Genomic DNA, 19,066 nt, shown 5'->3' on the forward strand with positions numbered 1-19,066 from the left:
CTCCCCCTTAACCGGCTCACGCTTCTCTATATATGCAGGGAGTACATGGCAGCTGCAGCCCATCAGCCACAGGAACAATCATGGATGTGGGCAGTTTCCCACCTGTGCACTTAGGTGAGAAACGCCCACACCGCAGATCGCCCTGCGGCTCGCTACTGCTACCACGCCCCCTCGCTAAGCCGCGAGCTATACCCACAGCCTGGCTCGTGGCTCGTTACGCGAGCCAATGCTCGTATTTAGATCTGAATTTTTCGCTCATACTTTCCTTGTATCTTGAATTTCTCGTATACAGAGGTGATCGTATCTCGAGGTTCCACTGTATTTAAAAGTTCTGTAAAATGATTTCCGTGATGTTCAATAACTCTCATACCATTGACATGTGATGAATCTAATAGTGTACCATCTTTGGCTTTCCAAGTCCAGGCCCCATGTATGAGGGAGTCTGCTTGCCTTTTCTTTACAGACTACCATAGATAAGTCGGGAGTTGATTTTAACTTATACGATCGACATTATAAAATAACAGAAATTATAAGTCAAATGCGGAAAACTCCCGCTGTTGGTCCAAGAGATTATGATATGCTAACGCCCACCTGAGAGAGCAACAACAGAGCAAACTACCGTTTTTTCTATGCATGGTGCCTACGTGACCACACGGTAATACCCAAACTATTCCGGAGCAACATTTACACTGTTTTGTGGTTTTTTTTTTTTTTTGTATCTCACACCCTCATACACCTTTATCGTAAAATCATCCCTTATCTACGATGTAGCGTTCGATCAGAAGAAAATATGAAGCTGGTTTTAAATTAAAAGTCGTTGAAGTGGCGAAAGAAATTGGTAACTGTGCTGCTGCAACAAACTTCGATGTGTCTGAGAAAACTGATGTGAGATTGGAGGAGGCAAAAAGATGTAAAAAAAATTAAAAGTTGTATTTTTGAACGGATGCATAAGTCGGGGTCTGATTTTTATGATCGATTTTTCGGGTTTCAAGACCCAACTTATACGCGAGTATATACGGTAAGTAGAAGTAGCAGTCACTTGTGCTTCAGGAATGTTTATTTAGCCTGGTTAGACAGGCTGCTTGTTTTTCATCACAAGGCACCTTAGGTCTGAATTGTGGCACAGAGCCTTCATGTTGTTGGCAACTAGAAAGTAAGGCAGTTGCATTTTGAAAACTCAACGAGTCATCTCTTCTTTCTGTTGTGGGTAAGACTCACGTTAGTCTGACTTTAGCTGTATTGATATTAATAATCTGTTTTTCATTTTTTATGCAGAATCTGGTGATGTTCATGAGTGACTTTGTGGACTGGATGATCCCAGATATTCCGAAGGATATAAGTGAGCAGATCCACAAGGAGAAGGTCCTCATGGTGGACCTCTTTATGAAGGAAGAACAGGGAAAGCTTCAGATGTTAGAAACCTTACTGGCAAAAACTAAAGAAGGCAAAGGCACGGAGAATTGTAACAACCACAGCCCCTACAGTCGACCTCGTAGCCATAAAGGAAGCACAACATCTCTGCATTCACAAAATGACGATGCATAAACTGGGCAAAGTTCAAGTTTGAGAAAAAGAAAGACAAAGATAACTTAAAACATGTATTTGTCTGTGCATTCCATATTACAAGAGACTTGACGGAAGGACTTGACAGAGAAGACGTCAGTTTAAGCGGTGTTTTCAGTCCTGTTACTTCGGCTAAGAGTTCCCATCATGGCTATGAGAAGGACCACATTCTGAACACAGCAAAGGCTTTTTTGTGTGTGTGTTCCTCTGTATTCAACTTTTTCCTCTTTATTTTGCACAATTTCAAATTCATTGCAGGGAAATTGATTTTAGTCTACGGTTAGCGGAACTGCAGACGGTGAACGATGATTTGCTCTTCTTGTTCCACATATGTTTTTTCCTCTGTCTAGCTGTTAGGTTTCTTCTTCCAGCCGGCTATATTTTAATTTTGATTATATTTTCTTTTTTGCAATCATGCTTTAAGGGCAGTTGGCATTGACTTGTGATCTGTAATTGTAGGACATTTACAAGTGTATCTGGAATTTAGGGAGTATTCTTGACCTGGTGAATCTGAAATATTTTGTTCTTTATATTTTGGATTTTGGTACATTTTTTATTTTCTTTGAGTTCTAAATAATTCATTTACTTTGTCAGGGATTCATTTCCACTGTAGCAGACCACATATCCATAGTCTGTAACCCAGTCTGGGAGACTTCAATATTCATATATGGATCTTATTGCTTAGTTGTTTAGAAAAATTTAATTTTATTCTGCGATGAACATAATTGCTAAAACTGGGGCATCTTTTACTCAATCTGTGTGTTTTTTTAAAAAAAAAAAAAACATATATTCCATAATGCTTCACATTTTATGCATTTTCCTACTTACTTGTTGACCTTGCAAACATTTGTTTCATAGCCTCAAACACCAAATACTGTTCAGGGTAATAATTCGGTAATCGTTTAAGTTGCCTTCTTTATTCCCTATCCCAAAAATGCCTCTGGATCTTCTTCAAAACAGAGTGAGAAAACAGTTTCCCAGCTGTCTCTTATACAAGGCATCGATTAGCTCCCAATACTCTCACAGCCTTCGCTCTGCTGTATTTCAACAGAATGCTGTAGGAAAAAACGTAGAATATGTCACAGGACTCATTAGGTAAGGTCAGTTATCTTGGGGGAGATTAGCAATGGCTGTCAGCTCCTCATGGCAGAACTTTAATCTGCTTCTGAGGGCATTCCTGCACAGTATTAACCAGAAGGATTTCCTCAAAGATCTACCATAGCAGTAATACGCCATAACGTACGATTATGCTTTTGTTTGTTTAAACAGTAATGGCTTGTCTATTTACTCCTAGAGCATAGCCTGACTGTAGCTTGTAGACAGCAAGGCATTCTTCTGGCGACCATAATACAATACATAGTTTTCTTTATTATTAATTTTACAGTCTAAATAAAAAAACATGTAAAAACTCTTAGAGGTGTCCCATATTTAATATTCATATTATTTAAATGATCTGAGTCTCAAGGGTAGAGCGTATCAAATTGATTTTTCGAAAGCTAACACCTTTGGAATAAATGTGTCTCCAGGGTGCTAGACCAGTCAATGAGCAATGGCCCTCTATGTTCTGTAAGTTGGCTGCTGTTCAGAATGCCCATTTTTATTTAGATGTGTGAAGTTAACGTGTCCGGTGCTATGTAATGGAGGGGCAATAAAAAACGCCTAGGACACACTCTGTTTGAAAACCGACCTAAACACTACGGCCGCAGCAGTCCATGAGAATGCACAGAGAAGCTTGTTTTCATTCTCAGTTATTCTACCTGACAAAAGCACTAATATATTTAATATATTTTTATATCCGTGTACAGTCGTTCAGCTTTTTGCCAAAGTTGACAAGTTATGTTGTAGAGACATAAAGACAGTTGATCCTAGTAGCTTGACTCTTCTCTTGCGTTGTTGCATTTATTTCAGTTCTTAACACCAAAAGCACATCATTTTTAATGGATGATAATATGCCAAAAATGTGTGTGTGTTTAGTTTCTTTTTCTTTCTTTAAATAAGGGCTCGTGTTTTAACATTGGTTGTTGGGAATTGATTGCAACATTTAAAGTCTGAAAAGCTTCTTTTGCTCCTAGGATGCTCCAGATGTAATCAAATATGGTACATACAATATTTTCTGGTTCGAAGAGTTGTAATAATGTGCTCTTAAGGGTATTTGCATCCAGCATTGGTTAGCCTTGCAGCCACCCCAAGTAAAAAGCCTGCTCTCTTTTAGCAAATATTGCATTTACAAAACAATGAAAGAAATTACGTTTGCACCTGGTAAAGTAATAACAAGTGCTTAGTGACAGAAATCATGTATATGAAGAAAAAAAAAAAAAAGAAGATTGCACTGGTGAATTGATTATATGGATGTTTTGAATTTTTAACATTCTCAGTTTCTGTTACAGTTGTACAAAAAGCTTTTAAAATTCAGGTATGCATATTTTTAAACCCCTAAATTGCATTAATAACTGCTTAGGCCAATACAATATTCCTAATATTTTTAGGAAAATCCTTATACAACATTACTGTAATCCCCATTTGTGAGCAAATGTGGATGCTTTTTTTTTTTTTTGGCTCTGGAGACTGAAGGAAATGGTTTTTTACATGTTAACTATTAAATTCATATGTAGACAAGTTAAGTAATATTAATTTTCATAGAAAAAAATATTTTTATTGTATCTTAAAAATAAAAGCTCTAAATGTATACAGATTTACTTTTTAGTTTTAAGGGAAAATTTATTAATGATAAATAAATATCTAAGGTTACTTTTTTGCTTTCAAGTGTTTTTTTTCTTCTTCTTCATCTGTAAACTTCAAAATACAGCTTCTTCCTCGACATACACATGATTTATGAATCACCAGGAAGTGCCTAGCTGAGGTTTTGGTCTCGTCCGTTATGGGAGATGGACATTGGAAGCGGAACTCCGTTAGCAGAGGTGTTATTTTTCTCTTCTTATTTTCATATCAACCCCAAGTATCCTGTATTTACTCAACCCAAGGGGTTTCTATTACAGTATATGCAAGCATATATAAACATGAGTGGCAGGAAAGGGACTCAGAAAGAAACTGAAAAGAAAGCTAAAGCTTCATCCAAGCCTGAACAGGCATCAAGTCCAAGCTCAAGGTCTGGCCTTTCAAAGACTCATCTGGAACAGACTGGCGAAAGCATAGATTTCTAAGTACCTGGTGCTGCTGCATCATCTCTAGCCGAGAGCTAAAGTGCTAGTAAGTCAGGTCACAATAGCTCATCGTTTCCCGAAGATTCAAGGAAACAGAAAATGGCCTTGCCTTCTGCATTGTCTTCTACTCCTTGCGAGCCGGAAACATCAACTTTAACTGTACTTGCCACTTCACCCGCACAGCACAGAGAGACGGAAATGATCTGTCCGAACTGTAGGTTCGCCACAATGGCCACCGCTCAAGACATAAAGGAGCTCAAGAATGATTTAAAGAAAAAAATAAATTATATAAGATAAAGGACTTAAAGTACTTGGCGCTCAATTCGAAGACATTAAGTAAAAGTTTAAGACTCGAATTGAAATAGCTGAACATCTGGCATCTACCGCTGAAGGAAAAGCAACAGCTGCAAATTCCAAATGCAAAATACTCTGAGACAGACTTGCTGCACTGGAAGATAGATGTAGAAGGAATAATATTAGAATGAAAGGTCTCCCTAAGAATCATGCAAGTCCAAATCCAGTGAAATTTGTAGCTGAACTATTCTCTAAAATAATCGGAGAGAACTTCAATCAGACACCGAGATAGCAGTAGCTTACCACATACGGGGATCAAATACCTCTAAATCTAGGACTCTTATCATGCGTTTGGAAAAATTACAATCTAAATTACATATAATGTTACTTCTCAGACAGAAATAAGAGATTATATTTGAACATAACCACATTTGTGTTTTCCCCGATTTCTCACCCTCAACAGCTGCTAAATGTGCCGCTTTTTACATTAAACAGCCGAGATCAGATACAACCGCTTGTATCCCGCCAAACTGAAAGTGGACATTCAAGGCAAGAGCTATATTTTTACCTTTCTGGATGAAGCAGTAAAAGAGCTAAGAAAACTGATTCGACACTTTTTTTGAAATATGATCATGAGTTGCATCCTGTCATGGCATGGCAAAGAAGATTTTACCTGCTGTTTGATCCCCTTGCAATGATACTGGTACCATAATTATACATCCTTTTCCCTTCTCAGCCACTTTTTGTTTATGCTTTAATTACAGTTATATGCGTAAATGTATGTATGTGTACATTTTTTTAAAGGAGACTGTTTAACATCATACCCTTGGTTTATTGTGTTAGGGCTTACTATGCTTATCCAGGGCTACTGTTTAGCATCATTCCCTGAGTTTACTATCTCAAGACTGTTTAAGATTATATTTTTTGCTTATAGTATTTGGACTGTATTGTCAATATATATCTCTTTTTTAATCCTTGTACGCCACTGCTGGGGGGCTTGTTTTGTTTTGGACGTGCTCTGTCTCCCAGAGGACTGGGACTTTGTGAAGTGTGGTCCTGCCTCGTGGGGAGTCAAAATGGGTGGGCAGTGGGACTGGGGGGGGGGGGGGGAGAGAAAAAGAGAGCAAGCTATCTCTAATCTATCATTTTAATCCTTATAATTATAAATGCCAACATAACAATAGGTTTCATGGCAATAACTCCTGGGAAAATTGGAAATTACCGTCTTATTTTCAGTTAAGACTACAAAATGACAACAAAAGTTCAGAAGCAATGTCTCCATGACCAAACAGTTACCTTTGATAGCTGGAATGTTAAAGGTCTCAATCATGAACTATAGAGAAAGAAAGTACTCTCTCACCTAAGAGGTCTAAACAGTAAAATAGTGTTTTTACAGGAGACCCACTTATTAAGTAAGGATCAGTTTCGGCTGCATGGAGACTGAACTGGCCAAATATTTCATTCCAGCTTTACAAAGAAAACTAGAGGTGTGGGAATTCTTATACATAGAACAGTCTCATTTGTAGTATCAGATGTAGTATCTGATCCTGAAGGGAGATATGCGATTGTCATGGATAATTTATTTAACTGTAAAGTGATGTTCTTAAATATATATGCATCCAATGTGGATGATAGGGACTACATCCAAAATGTATTTGCATCCATTCCCAATGTGAAAACTCATAAAATTATGATGTCTGGGGACTTTAATTGTGTTTTAAATACAGAACTAGATAGGTCTCCTGCGACAGAGGCGATGACATCCAAGATAATTACAGTTTGTAACTGATCACAATTTATCAGACCCCTGGAGATTTCTAAACCCAAACTCAAGAGCATATTCCTTCTACTCACCAGTGCATCACTGTTACTCAAGAATTGATTATTTCTTTGTAGATAACACTTTCTTGCATACGATTAAATCTTGTAAGTACAACACTATTGTTCTCTCCGACCACACCCCTTTGATCTTGGAGCTAAAATCATTATGCCCCACATACTCATCTCACAGGTGGCGTCTTAGCCCACTTTTATCAGGAGACGAGAACTGCATGGAATTTATATCCAAGCAAATCAATTGTTTTTTTTTTTTTAAACAAATACATCCTCAGAGGCTTCTGCAGGAATACTTTGGGAATCTTTGGCAGGTTTGATGTGCTCACTTGCATTGTCTGCCTTTTCTATTTCCTTTTTTCCATTTTGTTATGATCCTAAAAATGAGACATAAGCCAGACATGCCTCTGTTCTGTTTCTATGGTCAAATATACCTGCTTTCCTTCTTTCGCTGAAGCTGCACTTATGCATTGTACTTTCAGCTGAGCACTTGCCCCATGACATAAGACAAAATCAAACCTGTTTATCTTGTGGTGAGTTGCAGACCACTCTGACTCTGTCGTCTGGGATGTCAAACTTTACAACTGTACCAGCTCTCTAAGATTATGTAAATAAAGGCTATAACTGGAAATGCTGTGCTGTGTGACGAAAGGCTTTAGAACAGAAGTTACTGATAGATCAGTAGACTATTCAGTTCATCCGTCTTTTTCTGTTGATTAGTGTCAAAAAAGCTAAAATAAATCCACATGATTCAGTGTTGTACGAGGGGTAGTCAAGGCAAAGTTAGAAAATGGGATTTATTAGAAAATGTAACGAACCTTACCAAAACTGATAATGTCATTTCTCAATGTAGTGTCCACCCTTCTCAATGCACTTGCACCACCTGCCTAGAGGTGCCTGAATTCCAGCAGAATAAAAGGTTTTGTCTAGTCCACTCGTGCACCCAAGTTATTGTCGAACACTACATGCCGAGGGGTACTACAATCAGTAGTGCAAGTTACTGTGACTTGCTGGAGACCAATGTAAAGCCTGCTATTCGATCCAGGCGGTGGGCATTGCTGCCTCAAGGACTCCTTTTGCTGCAAGACAATGCCCACCCAACCACACATTGCTAAGAACACCAAGGCTTGTCTGGCTGAAGTTTGAGGTATTGCCACATCCTCCTCATTCACCAGATTTAAGGCACAGAGTGATTCTCCACCTTTTGGACCGATAAAAAGACATCTGGGTGGTCCTCGATTCAAGACAGATGACGACGTGAAGAATGTGGTGCACAAGTGGTTGCGAGGACAAGACAAAACCTTTTATTCTGCTGGAATCCAGGCACTTCTAGGCAGGGGGCACAAGTGCATTGGAGACTACATTGAGAAATGACATTATCAGTTTTGTTAAGGTTTGTTCCATTTTCTACTAAATCCCATTTTCTAAATTTAGCTAAACCCCGTCCCAGGATGATTGACTACTTTTTATATGTCTATAAAAAGGAAAAGCAAGAGATGTAACAACTATAATGAGTGGAAATAAAATTAGTACTGTATGTGAAAGATACTTAGATATTTAATAGCAGGTGTAAAGCATTTTGAATACACAGACAACCGTGACATACTGAATGCTGATTAAAGTTCATTACTGCCTACTGTATGTTGCTTCTCCTTAAACAAATTGACATTATTTTTTAATTTTTCTTGGTTTTCCTCCAAATTCCACTGGTCTATGAATAAAAACTTCTGCGATTGAATACAATTCCCATCAGTTTCCATCGGTATGATCATGTGATTCCTTATTTAACTTTAAATTTTTCTGGATCAGCCAAATGAAGATCTGAATTGAATCTTCAAATAGCCTCCTCTGATGTCAACTAAATAGCCAATTTAACAGGAGTAAGACTTTAGTCCTGGGTTACGTCTTCAAGCGTTTCCCTCCAACAGACCAGCACAAGTCACACTAGAAATGGCCATAACGGTCTGACTACAGGAATTTTCACAATATAGACCAGAGGTTATTTTATTCTGCCATGGCACCTCATTCTTAGATTGCTGATATTTCTATTCCAAGAACAGGTGTTTTCCCATTGCAGAAACTTTGTCTTTAGGAACTAATGAGTTCCTAAGTCTATGCAAGGCCATGCCTTCTCGCCGAGGTGTTTGCCAAAACAGTTTTGAGACTATCCAATAGTTTTTCTCTGTGTCCTCACCAAGCTCCTCCCATGCTCAAGCTTTTGCTTCTATGAACACTTTTGCAGCAGTCCTCTTAGCCTGTTTGTACATCTCGGCCAAGTCAGGATATCCTACAGAGAGCCCTGAGTTTATAGACAAACCCCTTGGTTTACTGGAGGGTCTACAGTGCTGTCCTCGTATATGGTCATAGGTGATGACCAAACCAATGAGCTTGTGAGTGCAAGCTGCAGAAATGAGCTTTCTTCACAGGGTGGCTGAGCTGACATTCCATGTCTAGGTAAGAAGTTGAGCGATCAGAGAGCACCAGAGTAGAGTTCGCTGCTAATCCAGATTGAGAAGAGGTAGTTGAGGTGGTTTGGGCCTTACTTAAGATGGCTCCACCTTGAGGTGTTCTGGGCACATACCACGAGGCAAAGACCCTGCAGCTGACCCAGGACAAGTTGGGTTGAGAATGCATGGGAATTCCCCAGGAAGAGCTAGAATCTGTAGCTGGGGACCGAAAAGTCTGGGCTAACCTGCTTGGCCTGCTGCCACCAGGATCCTCACCAAGAAAAGCGGTTTCAGAAAATGAGATATCACTGCTGAGAAAGAAACTTTTATTATTTGTACAAAATTATCCTCTATAATTTCTCAGCATGCTGTGATATGGCGAGATGTTTCATAACACTTTCAGCTCCAGATCCAAAATGCACCAGAAACAGGAGACAGGCGGCAGTAACTGATTGTCGTAGAAATGATAGCTTGGGAGTGTCATCAATTTTTTGTTGGCAGTTAGATAACCTAACAAATAAGTTGAGTGAAAACAAAGGTTGTGATTGTGCAAACCAGGCTTGGTGGAAACAAAACATTTAATAATGGTAGCAGACAAGAATGCGACAAAGGAATGATGGCTGGCATCCTCATTGGCTCATTAACAGACATCACATGTTTACTAAATGTTTCCACAAAAATGCTAAAAGCTTTTTTTCTTTTTTATATTTTATTTTCAAAAGCCAGAACTTAAAACCAGCATACTAGTCATACAAACAAGTAATAATAACATATACAGGAATTTACTTGATATAAATACAAAGTAGAAAAAAAGGAAAAGCAAAAAAGAATTTAACCTCTCATCCAATAGGAAAGATACACAAGCAAATATATGTATATCTCTCTATTATTAAAAAAAATCTTGCGAAGAGACGTGATCTTTGGAAGAGAGACACTTTCACGTCAAGTCACATCATACTTACAACCTTTGGCAGCAAGTCCCATGATATACATGCAGAGCAATTTAGAGATAATGGAAGTAGGAAAATTTGAAAGTCTCAAAAAAATAAAGCTGGCATTAGTGCAAAAAAATGGAAAATATTACTTGATGAAATAATAGATCCATGAAAGAGAGTGTTTGAGGATGTCCGGGGGACAAGAGAGACAAGGCAGTGAGACAAAAGGACAGCTGCTCTACAGGCTTTTAAATGTTCGAAGCACCGTGTGAGATGCAGATCACGTGGCACGGCAGCAGCAGCAGCTGATCGAGCAAAGACGAGGTTAAAAAAATGTATTTGTTTCCCATTGTATCGCCATTTAAGAGGGGTTTCGGAGGAGTGGCCACGTATCGTTGGAGTGCATTTAGCCCACCTCTTCACAACGGCACGTAGCGCTGGCGGTGAGGGGAAAGGGGTTGGCAAGCGAAGCGAGCAGAGGTCAAAGCCCCTTAATTTTTAAATATGATTAAAAGATTAATAACATGAGTGAGTTGATCATAAGCCGATTATGCTTATGTTAAAATAACATTAATTAATTGTTACCATGTTTTAAAAATGCTTTGGACATTTCCTCTGAAAGAGAATTCGGTTCTTTTCAGATCTGAGATAACTGAACACCACTTACCCACTGTGTTATAGAAGGTGGACTGGGATTCTTCCAGTTAAGCAAGGTAAGTCTGTGTGCTAGTAGTGTGGTATTGGAAACTACATTTGCACTTTAACTTAGGGGTTACCATATTTCCTGAGCCAAAAAAAGAGGACACAAAAATACAAAAAGACTGTGGATGGGAGGGTGAACCCTTTGTAGTTTTTCTCCATGTCAGAGGGGGTTGCATCAACTACTTCCAACACGTCCATAATATGTACTGCACATCGTTTGAGAACCCCTCATCTATGACCTCACCATTGCGGATTCATCTGATATTTGTAGATGCCACAGTGTGAAAAACAAGGACAGACTGACAATTTTGTAAAATCTGCCAGGACCCACGGATGGTTGGCTAAAAAGATGGCAACTTCTGGGGAAACCCGAACATACGGTAACCCTACTTTAACCCCACCCATGGTTACACCAATGGCCTAGGAGTCATTGTAACACTGAAGCTATCATGGAAGTGCGTAAAGATTTTAATCCAAAATGATGTTGATTTAGTACATTCCCAGAACACACAGCTAGACAGCAGTGCTCACGGGTTGTGTACATTTTAGACAAATTTAAATGAACTAGAACAGAACTAGAGCATATTCCACTCCTTTTTTGAGATATGGATTGAAAGGCCCCACCATTCCCTAAGATCTTTGAAGAGTAAATTTCTTGAAATATTTGAATTTTTTGTTACTAGGGCTGAGTCTTCATTGAGAAGATCAACACCATTTCTGTGATTGATACGGGTACGTAATGTGAAAAGTTTGCTAGGGTTCTTTTAACTAAATTTCTAATTTGCACAGAGGAAAAATATATGTAGTTGGAAAATTACATTTGAAGCATAATTGTTCACAAGATGCAAATACATTGTCAATATAAAAAAATCTTGTTATATCCATTAAATTAAACCCTGAGTAGGTGGAAGAAGGTGATTAACAAGCTGAGAAGTAACAGATGAGAGCTTCTCCGCCTTGAAATGTGTCCTACATTGGTTCCATGATTTAAGTAACTGTTAGTATTAAGTGGAGCACAAAAGCAGGGCACACAAAGAAGATTTGAAACAGGACTTGTTTTACGTTGCAAGCCAGGCCAGAAAGGATTCATGAATTTCCACAGATTTCCAAGATTTTATTGTGTATATATTTACTACTGTTATGCATGTGAGACTGGGGGGTCATCTTCCTGGCTCGAGTGATTCAAGCAAGACCACTCCAGGACGAGAGGGGAAGATGTCGCTAATGGCATCTTCTCTTCCACCAGCAGCCCTGAGAAGACATCCAGTGAGGAGGCCCCTCAAGCCCAGTCGTGATGTCCATTATTAGCTCCGTTTCTTCCCTTATGGTTGGGATGCCATAAAACCAGACGGCCCAGAAAAGTGTCGGCTGCTTCATGACTAGGAGTCGAGACTGAATGAGCTCCCATTTCAGATCGAAGAAATAAAAGAAAGAACTCTGCGTGGGTTCATTTTGGTCAGCCGTTTTTTCAGTTGTGCCGCAGTGCAACCCTTTTGCCTGTTTTTTGCCTACTTGTTAAACGAGGATACCTCAACCATTGCTGCTGCCTTGCTCTGTGTCTGTCTGCCGGTCACACAGCCCAGTAGTAACATTTTAAGTTGGGTAACGCCTTCTGATTTATTGAGCTTCCTGAAAAGCAATTTGTCAACTGTATAAAATGTATTTATTTTAGCACAATATTCGCAAGTCCAAATTCAGGATCAAATTGGAGGGCTTAAGCTTATTCCAGTTGCACTGGGTAGGCACAGACTCTGAAGAGGGCACACACCTCCAAATCACCAATTCCACTGTTATGCAAGTCTTTCAAAATATGAGAGGAAAATTGGAGTATCTGCAGGATAACTGTTGGTGACACGGAGGTCATTCACACTTCACACCGACATTGACCAGGAACAGGGTTCAAGGCCAATATGCTGTACATGTGGGACTGTGAAGCACCATTATGCCTCCAGGATCGATTTTAGGGTTGTAACATTATCTGTTTTCTTATATCTGATGAAGTAAGCTGTTTTAGTGCCCATTTTTACGGTACCCCAAGTCATCATGCAGAGTGGGATGTGCAGATCCATAACTGATATCTAAACGTGCAGCAACAGCAAAAAGCAATCTGTCAGTCTCGAGCTTCAGTGGTTACACTTGTTCTTCCCACTTTAAACTTTACTTTTGCTGTTTTCACTTCCGTTCTGGGCAAACATCCTTATGTGAATTTCAGCAGATTTTTCTCCCTCTGCCCAAAGAAATCAAAAATGGTGCAATCCCGCAGTGGAGCATCCATATTTATTTGAGTTTGGCTTCAACCGAGTCCTGCACTGTGTCTGTTCAAACTACCCATAAGCCATCGTGAATGTGCTGTATTGTGTCAGCTTCCATCCATTGTTGTTACTGCCTAATTTTCAAATTGTCTTTATGCTTTTATATACCTTCATACAAATACAATACATTTAAAAAACATTTAATTTTCTTCCCTTAACTCATCCTAGATTTTAACTGTTGTATGTCAGGGGTCCTGTTTAGGCACACTCTTGACAATATGCAAAGCTTCATGCATATGCCCAAAAGCATCTCTCTCAGGTGTCCTCTCTATACAGTGGTGTGAAAAACTATTTGCCCCCTTCCTGATTTCTTATTCTTTTGCATGTTTGTCACACAAAATGTTTCTGATCATCAAACACATTTAACCATTAGTCAAATATAACACAAGTAAACACAAAATGCAGTTTTTAAATGATGGTTTTTATTATTTAGGGAGAAAAAAAATCTAAACCTACATGGCCCTGTGTGAAAAAGTAATTGCCCCCTTGTTAAAAAATAACCTAACTGTGGTGTATCACACCTGAGTTCAATTTCCGTAGCCACCCCCAGGCCTGATTACTGCCACACTTGTTTCAATCAAGAAATCACTTAAATAGGAGCTGCCTGACACAGAGAAGTAGACCAAAAGCACCTCAAAAGCTAGACATCATGCCAAGGTCCAAAGAAATTCAGGAACAAATGAGAACAGAAGTAATTGAGATCTATCAGTCTGGTAAAGGTTATAAAGCCATTTCTAAAGCTTTGGGACTCCAGCGAACCACAGTGAGAGCCATTATCCACAAATGGCAAAAACATGGAACAGTGGTGAACCTTCCCAGGAGTGGCCGGCCGACCAAAATTACCCCAAGAGCGCAGAGACGACTCATCCGAGAGGTCACAAAAGACCCCAGGACAACGTCTAAAGAACTGCAGGCCTCACTTGCCTCAATTAAGGTCAGTGTTCACGACTCCACCATAAGAAAGAGACTGGGCAAAAACGGCCTGCATGGCAGATTTCCAAGACGCAAACCACTGTTAAGCAAAAAGAACATTAGGGCTCGTCTCAATTTTGCTAAGAAACATCTCAATGATTGCCAAGACTTTTGGGAAAATACCTTGTGGACTGATGAGACAAAAGTTGAACTTTTTGGAAGGCAAATGTCCCGTTACATCTGGCGTAAAAGGAACACAGCATTTCAGAAAAAGAACATCATACCAACAGTAAAATATGGTGGTGGTAGTGTGATGGTCTGGGGTTGTTTTGCTGCTTCAGGACCTGGAAGGCTTGCTGTGATAGATGGAACCATGAATTCTACTGTCTACCAAAAAATCCTGAAGGAGAATGTCCAGCCATCTGTTCGTCAACTCAAGCTGAAGCGATCTTGGGTGCTGCAACAGGACAATGACCCAAAACACACCAGCAAATCCACCTCTGAATGGCTGAAGAAAAACAAAATGAAGACTTTGGAGTGGCCTAGTCAAAGTCCTGACCTGAATCCAATTGAGATGCTATGGCATGACCTTAAAAAGGCGGTTCATGCTAGAAAACCCTCAAATAAAGCTGAATTACAACAATTTTGCAAAGATGAGTGGGCCAAAATTCCTCCAGAGCGCTGTAAAAGACTCATTGCAAGTTATCGCAAACGCTTGATTGCAGTTATTGCTGCTAAGGGTGGCCCAACCAGTTATTAGGTTCAGGGGGCAATTACTTTTTCACACAGGGCCATGTAGGTTTGGATTTTTTTTTCTCCCTAAATAATAAAAACCACCATTTACAAACTGCATTTTGTGTTTACTTGTGTTATATTTGACTAATGGTTAAATGTGTTTGATGATCAGAAACATTTTGTGTGACAAACATGCAAAAGAATAAGAAATCAGGAAGGGGGCAAATAGTTTTTCACACCACTGTATAATGGCAGTTGTACACAACATGTCACCTAAGATCAGTGTTTCCCAATCTGTGGGCCAAGGCAGTGTTGTAGGTGGGCTGTTGATGACCCCTGCACCCAACATTTCGATGATCGTGTTCAATTCACAGCAGCAGCACTGCAGGTTGTCACGGTTATCCCCAGACAAAACTCCATCCACTGGTTCGATGAACTAGCTTGATTCAGAGTGGCAACTCTGCCAACCCTCAATGACCTCCCCAAGTCCTGCTCTGCCGATTGTGCTCGATTAGCCAAAGATGAAAAGAATTGAGCATCACGCTTGATTCATCTGCTGCTCTGGTGTTAAGGCTCCAAGCTTTGACAATTGCATTCAGTTCACCAAGAAGGACCACCCCACTCCCCCTGCTCGGACGAACACTTTAAATTCATGGAGGGGGTACACCCAAGCATAGTGGCTTGTGAAAAACTGGGCTGTGACGCCACAAAGACTGTGAAACACTGAGCTTGGATCACAGAGAAGAATGACAAAGACTTCTTAAGGGTTTATTAACATAATTCCTAGGTATAAACAAGCAGAGGTGCAGCTTTAATAACAGCAGGCGATGGTGATGTAATGCATCTGTGGTCTTGACTTGTGATGGTGGGAACACAGCGTGCCATGTACAGCACAAACAGAGAAAGAAAGTGAAACTTCATAATTGTACGGGTGTGTCTTAAAGGATAAGTTTGCCATTTTTAAAGTCAAAGTTATTGTTATACTGCTCATAAAAACTTACATTGTTAAGTGACGCTGTAATTATTAAATTAATAAACATAAAACATACTACCTCGAGTATCAACAGAGTTTCATTAAGGATTTACTAATATATTGTGGGGTGCACTGATAAAGATGTGTTACATTTTGGGAGGACATCCATCCACCCATTATCCAACCCGCTATATCCAGCTTGGGAAAAGCATAATGGCAGCACCACAGGAAAAACAAAATGCATCATGGTAAACACTAAAACGTAGCAAAAAAAAATTCCTTTGTTAAATACAAATTCTAAAAAGGAGATAATAAAGAGTCCTGCGGTGGGTTGGCACCCTGCCCAGGATTGGTTCCCTGCCTTGTGCCCTGTGTTGGCTGGGATTGGCTCCAGCAGACCCCCGTGACCCTGTGTTCGGATTCAGCGGGTTGGAAAATGGATGGATGGAGATAATAAAGAAATTTAAATCGCTATGTTTCTGAAACCCCAAAAGCTACCTTCAAAATCTAGGAGAAAAATTAATCTGAAGAAAAATACATTTTCGAAGTTCCATTATGCATTGCTTTCTTGATGTCGTCATCTGTGCCTGAATCGGCAACCACCCAGATGTTTTTTTTAGCAGTCCGAAAAGGTGGAAATCACACAGTGCCAAATCTGGCAAAAAAGGAGGATGTGGCAATACCTCAAACTTCAGTTTCTCCAGACAAGCCTTGGTGTTCTTAGCAGTGTGTGTCATTGTCTTACAGCCAAAGGACTCCTTGAGACAGCAGTCCCCGCTGCTTGGATCGAACAGCAGGCTTCACATTGGTCTCCAGCAAGTCATAGGAACTTGCACCAGTGACTGTAGTACCCCTCGGCATGAAGTGTTTGACAATAACTCGGGTTGACGAGTGGTTATGAGGACAAGACAAAACCTTTTATTCTGCTGGAACCTGGGCACTTCCAGGCAGGTGGTGCAAGTGCATTGAGAAAGGTGGAGACTCCATTGAGAAATAACATTATCAGTTTTGTGAAGGTTCACTCCATTTTCTAAATTTAGCCTGACTCCCCCTCATATTTTTTGACGTCTTGTAAAGCACTTTGAGTCATATCCTCTGTATGAAAATGTGTTGTAGAAATAAATGCTTTGTTATAATTTGTAACAATGTAGAATTGAGGGAGATTCGGACAACATGTTTTTAGGTAAAAATGAACATTCTAAGGAATGGCTTAAGTCCCTAGCTGTTATAATTTTGTAAGTTAATATCTTAAAGACAAAAGAAATCCTTTCACTACTCATGTCAATAACAGTAGGTGCTAGAATAAGCTGTCATTTTCCAATTCTCCTACTGCTAACACATAGATATTCATTTTGCTTGTAGCTGAAGGTTTGGAGTTTCCCTTAGAAAGTCATATCATGTCTTGCCAACATTTAACGCATGAAACCTTTCACATGACTAGCCCTGCAAACATGAATATTTCAAAATAATTAAGAGAATGAAAAAGAATTTGAGAATAGCTATCTCATCTCATATCGAAAACAGCAAGGCAGTCTCAGTTCCAGATCAAAATTGTAAATGGGTCTTGGGGGTTGGGGGGTCTGAGATACCAGGGGGTCACAGTACAATAAAGTCACAAAAATCTAACTGTATGCCTAACAGCATGACTGGGGTCCTTAAAATGAAATTTAGGAAGGCTTAGCCTGGCTAAATGAACCCTTAAAGTCGGGCCTACAGTAAGGGCATGGTAGAAATAAATCGGTCTGCCCCAATAATGTAATAATTAAAAACCAACAGAAATGCCAGAGTCAATTTATTTATAGAGCACATTAAAAACAACATTACTAATGCTGTAGCCAAAGTGCATTACAATAAACTTTACACTAAACATAAATAAAATAAATAGGATAAAATACAATAAAATCACAATACAAACTGGCAGTAAATTGAAACAAACAAATGACTATGAGGAAGGAACCATCAGTATCAGTGACAGTCACAGAAAGCTAGAGAATAGAAATGTGTCTTCAATCTCATTTTAAACAGTTCAATTGGGGATGACACCTTATTGTAATCAGGTAAAGAGTTCCACAGAGGAGGTGCAGCAGCTGCTAAAGCCCTGTCACCCCTTAGTTTTACACTTAGTACGGGGACAACAAGAGATAACTGACCGGTAGTTCTAAGCTCCCTGGATGGCTGGTGTATAACACACCATTCAGATAAATAAGTAGGAGCATACCCATGTACTGATTTAAAAACCAGCAGCAAAATTTTAAAATCCGTTTGGAAACTAACAGGTAGCCAGTGTAAAGAGAAACAGAATCATACTTTCTGACCCAGACACAAAAAACGAGCAGCAGCATTCTGGACCAACTGCAACCTGCGTATGAGGGATTTGCTGATCCCAGAATACAGTGAGCTGCAGTAATCAAGCCGAGAATAGATGAAAGCATGAGTAACTTTTTCAAGATCCTTAGGAGATAAACAAGGCTAAACTGTGGCTAAAAGATGAAGCTGGAAAAGGCAACTCTTGACCACAGAATTTACCTGTTTCTCAAAAGAAAGGTTTCTATCAAAAATAACCCCAAGGTTCCAAACATGAAGTTTGCAAAAAAACAGTTTGATCTTTGGAAGGAGAACCAGCTATCAGCACTTCCGTTTTATTTTGATTAAGATCAAGAAAATTATCGGCCATTCAGGATCTTAGTTCTACAAGACAATTGTGCAACCGATTCATTGCAGTGTTACACACAGAAATATATTCCATAATAATATTCCATAATAAATTAGAAATATGGAGCAGCTACAACACTAGAATATGCTAACAGTTCAATATTGCTATATCAATACTTTCTTCTATCTATCTATCTATCTATCTATCTATCTATCTATCTGGGGAGCTGTACAATGGCTGACTCTGTGCTCTGACCTCCAAAGATCATGCAAAAAGACAATTTACCCTCAGGGATTAATAAAGGATATCAAATCAAGACAAATCTATTTATCTATCTATTGTATATAGTGTCTTTTATAATATACTGTAGTGCCCTTCATATCTATTCATTGTATACTGTGCTTTTAACAATATAGTGTACTATCTATCTATCTATCTATCTATCTATCTATCTATCTATCTATCTATCTATCTATCTATCTATCTATCTATCTTATCTGGTGTAGTTTATAACATAGTGACTTCAAATCTATCTATCTATCTATC

At 39.3% G+C, this 19,066-nt stretch overlaps 1 protein-coding gene across 41 annotated transcripts in view; it reads left to right on the forward strand.

Annotated features, from left to right (window-relative positions):
- ano1a (anoctamin 1, calcium activated chloride channel a) overlaps positions 1–4,311 on the forward strand; it is a 380,680-nt gene extending 376,369 nt beyond the window's left edge. For all 41 annotated transcript variants that reach the window (XM_051923706.1, XM_051923669.1, XM_051923693.1 and 38 more), the window contains one exon: positions 1,276–4,311. In XM_051923706.1, the coding sequence (XP_051779666.1) occupies positions 1,276–1,545 (270 nt within the window). In that variant the 3' untranslated portion in view covers positions 1,546–4,311. The remainder of the gene's footprint in view (positions 1–1,275) is intronic.
- Positions 4,312–19,066: the final 14,755 nt, after the last annotated feature.

Source organism: Erpetoichthys calabaricus, chromosome 2, assembly GCF_900747795.2.
Source record: "Erpetoichthys calabaricus chromosome 2, fErpCal1.3, whole genome shotgun sequence".
Taxonomy (NCBI): domain Eukaryota; kingdom Metazoa; phylum Chordata; class Cladistia; order Polypteriformes; family Polypteridae; genus Erpetoichthys; species Erpetoichthys calabaricus.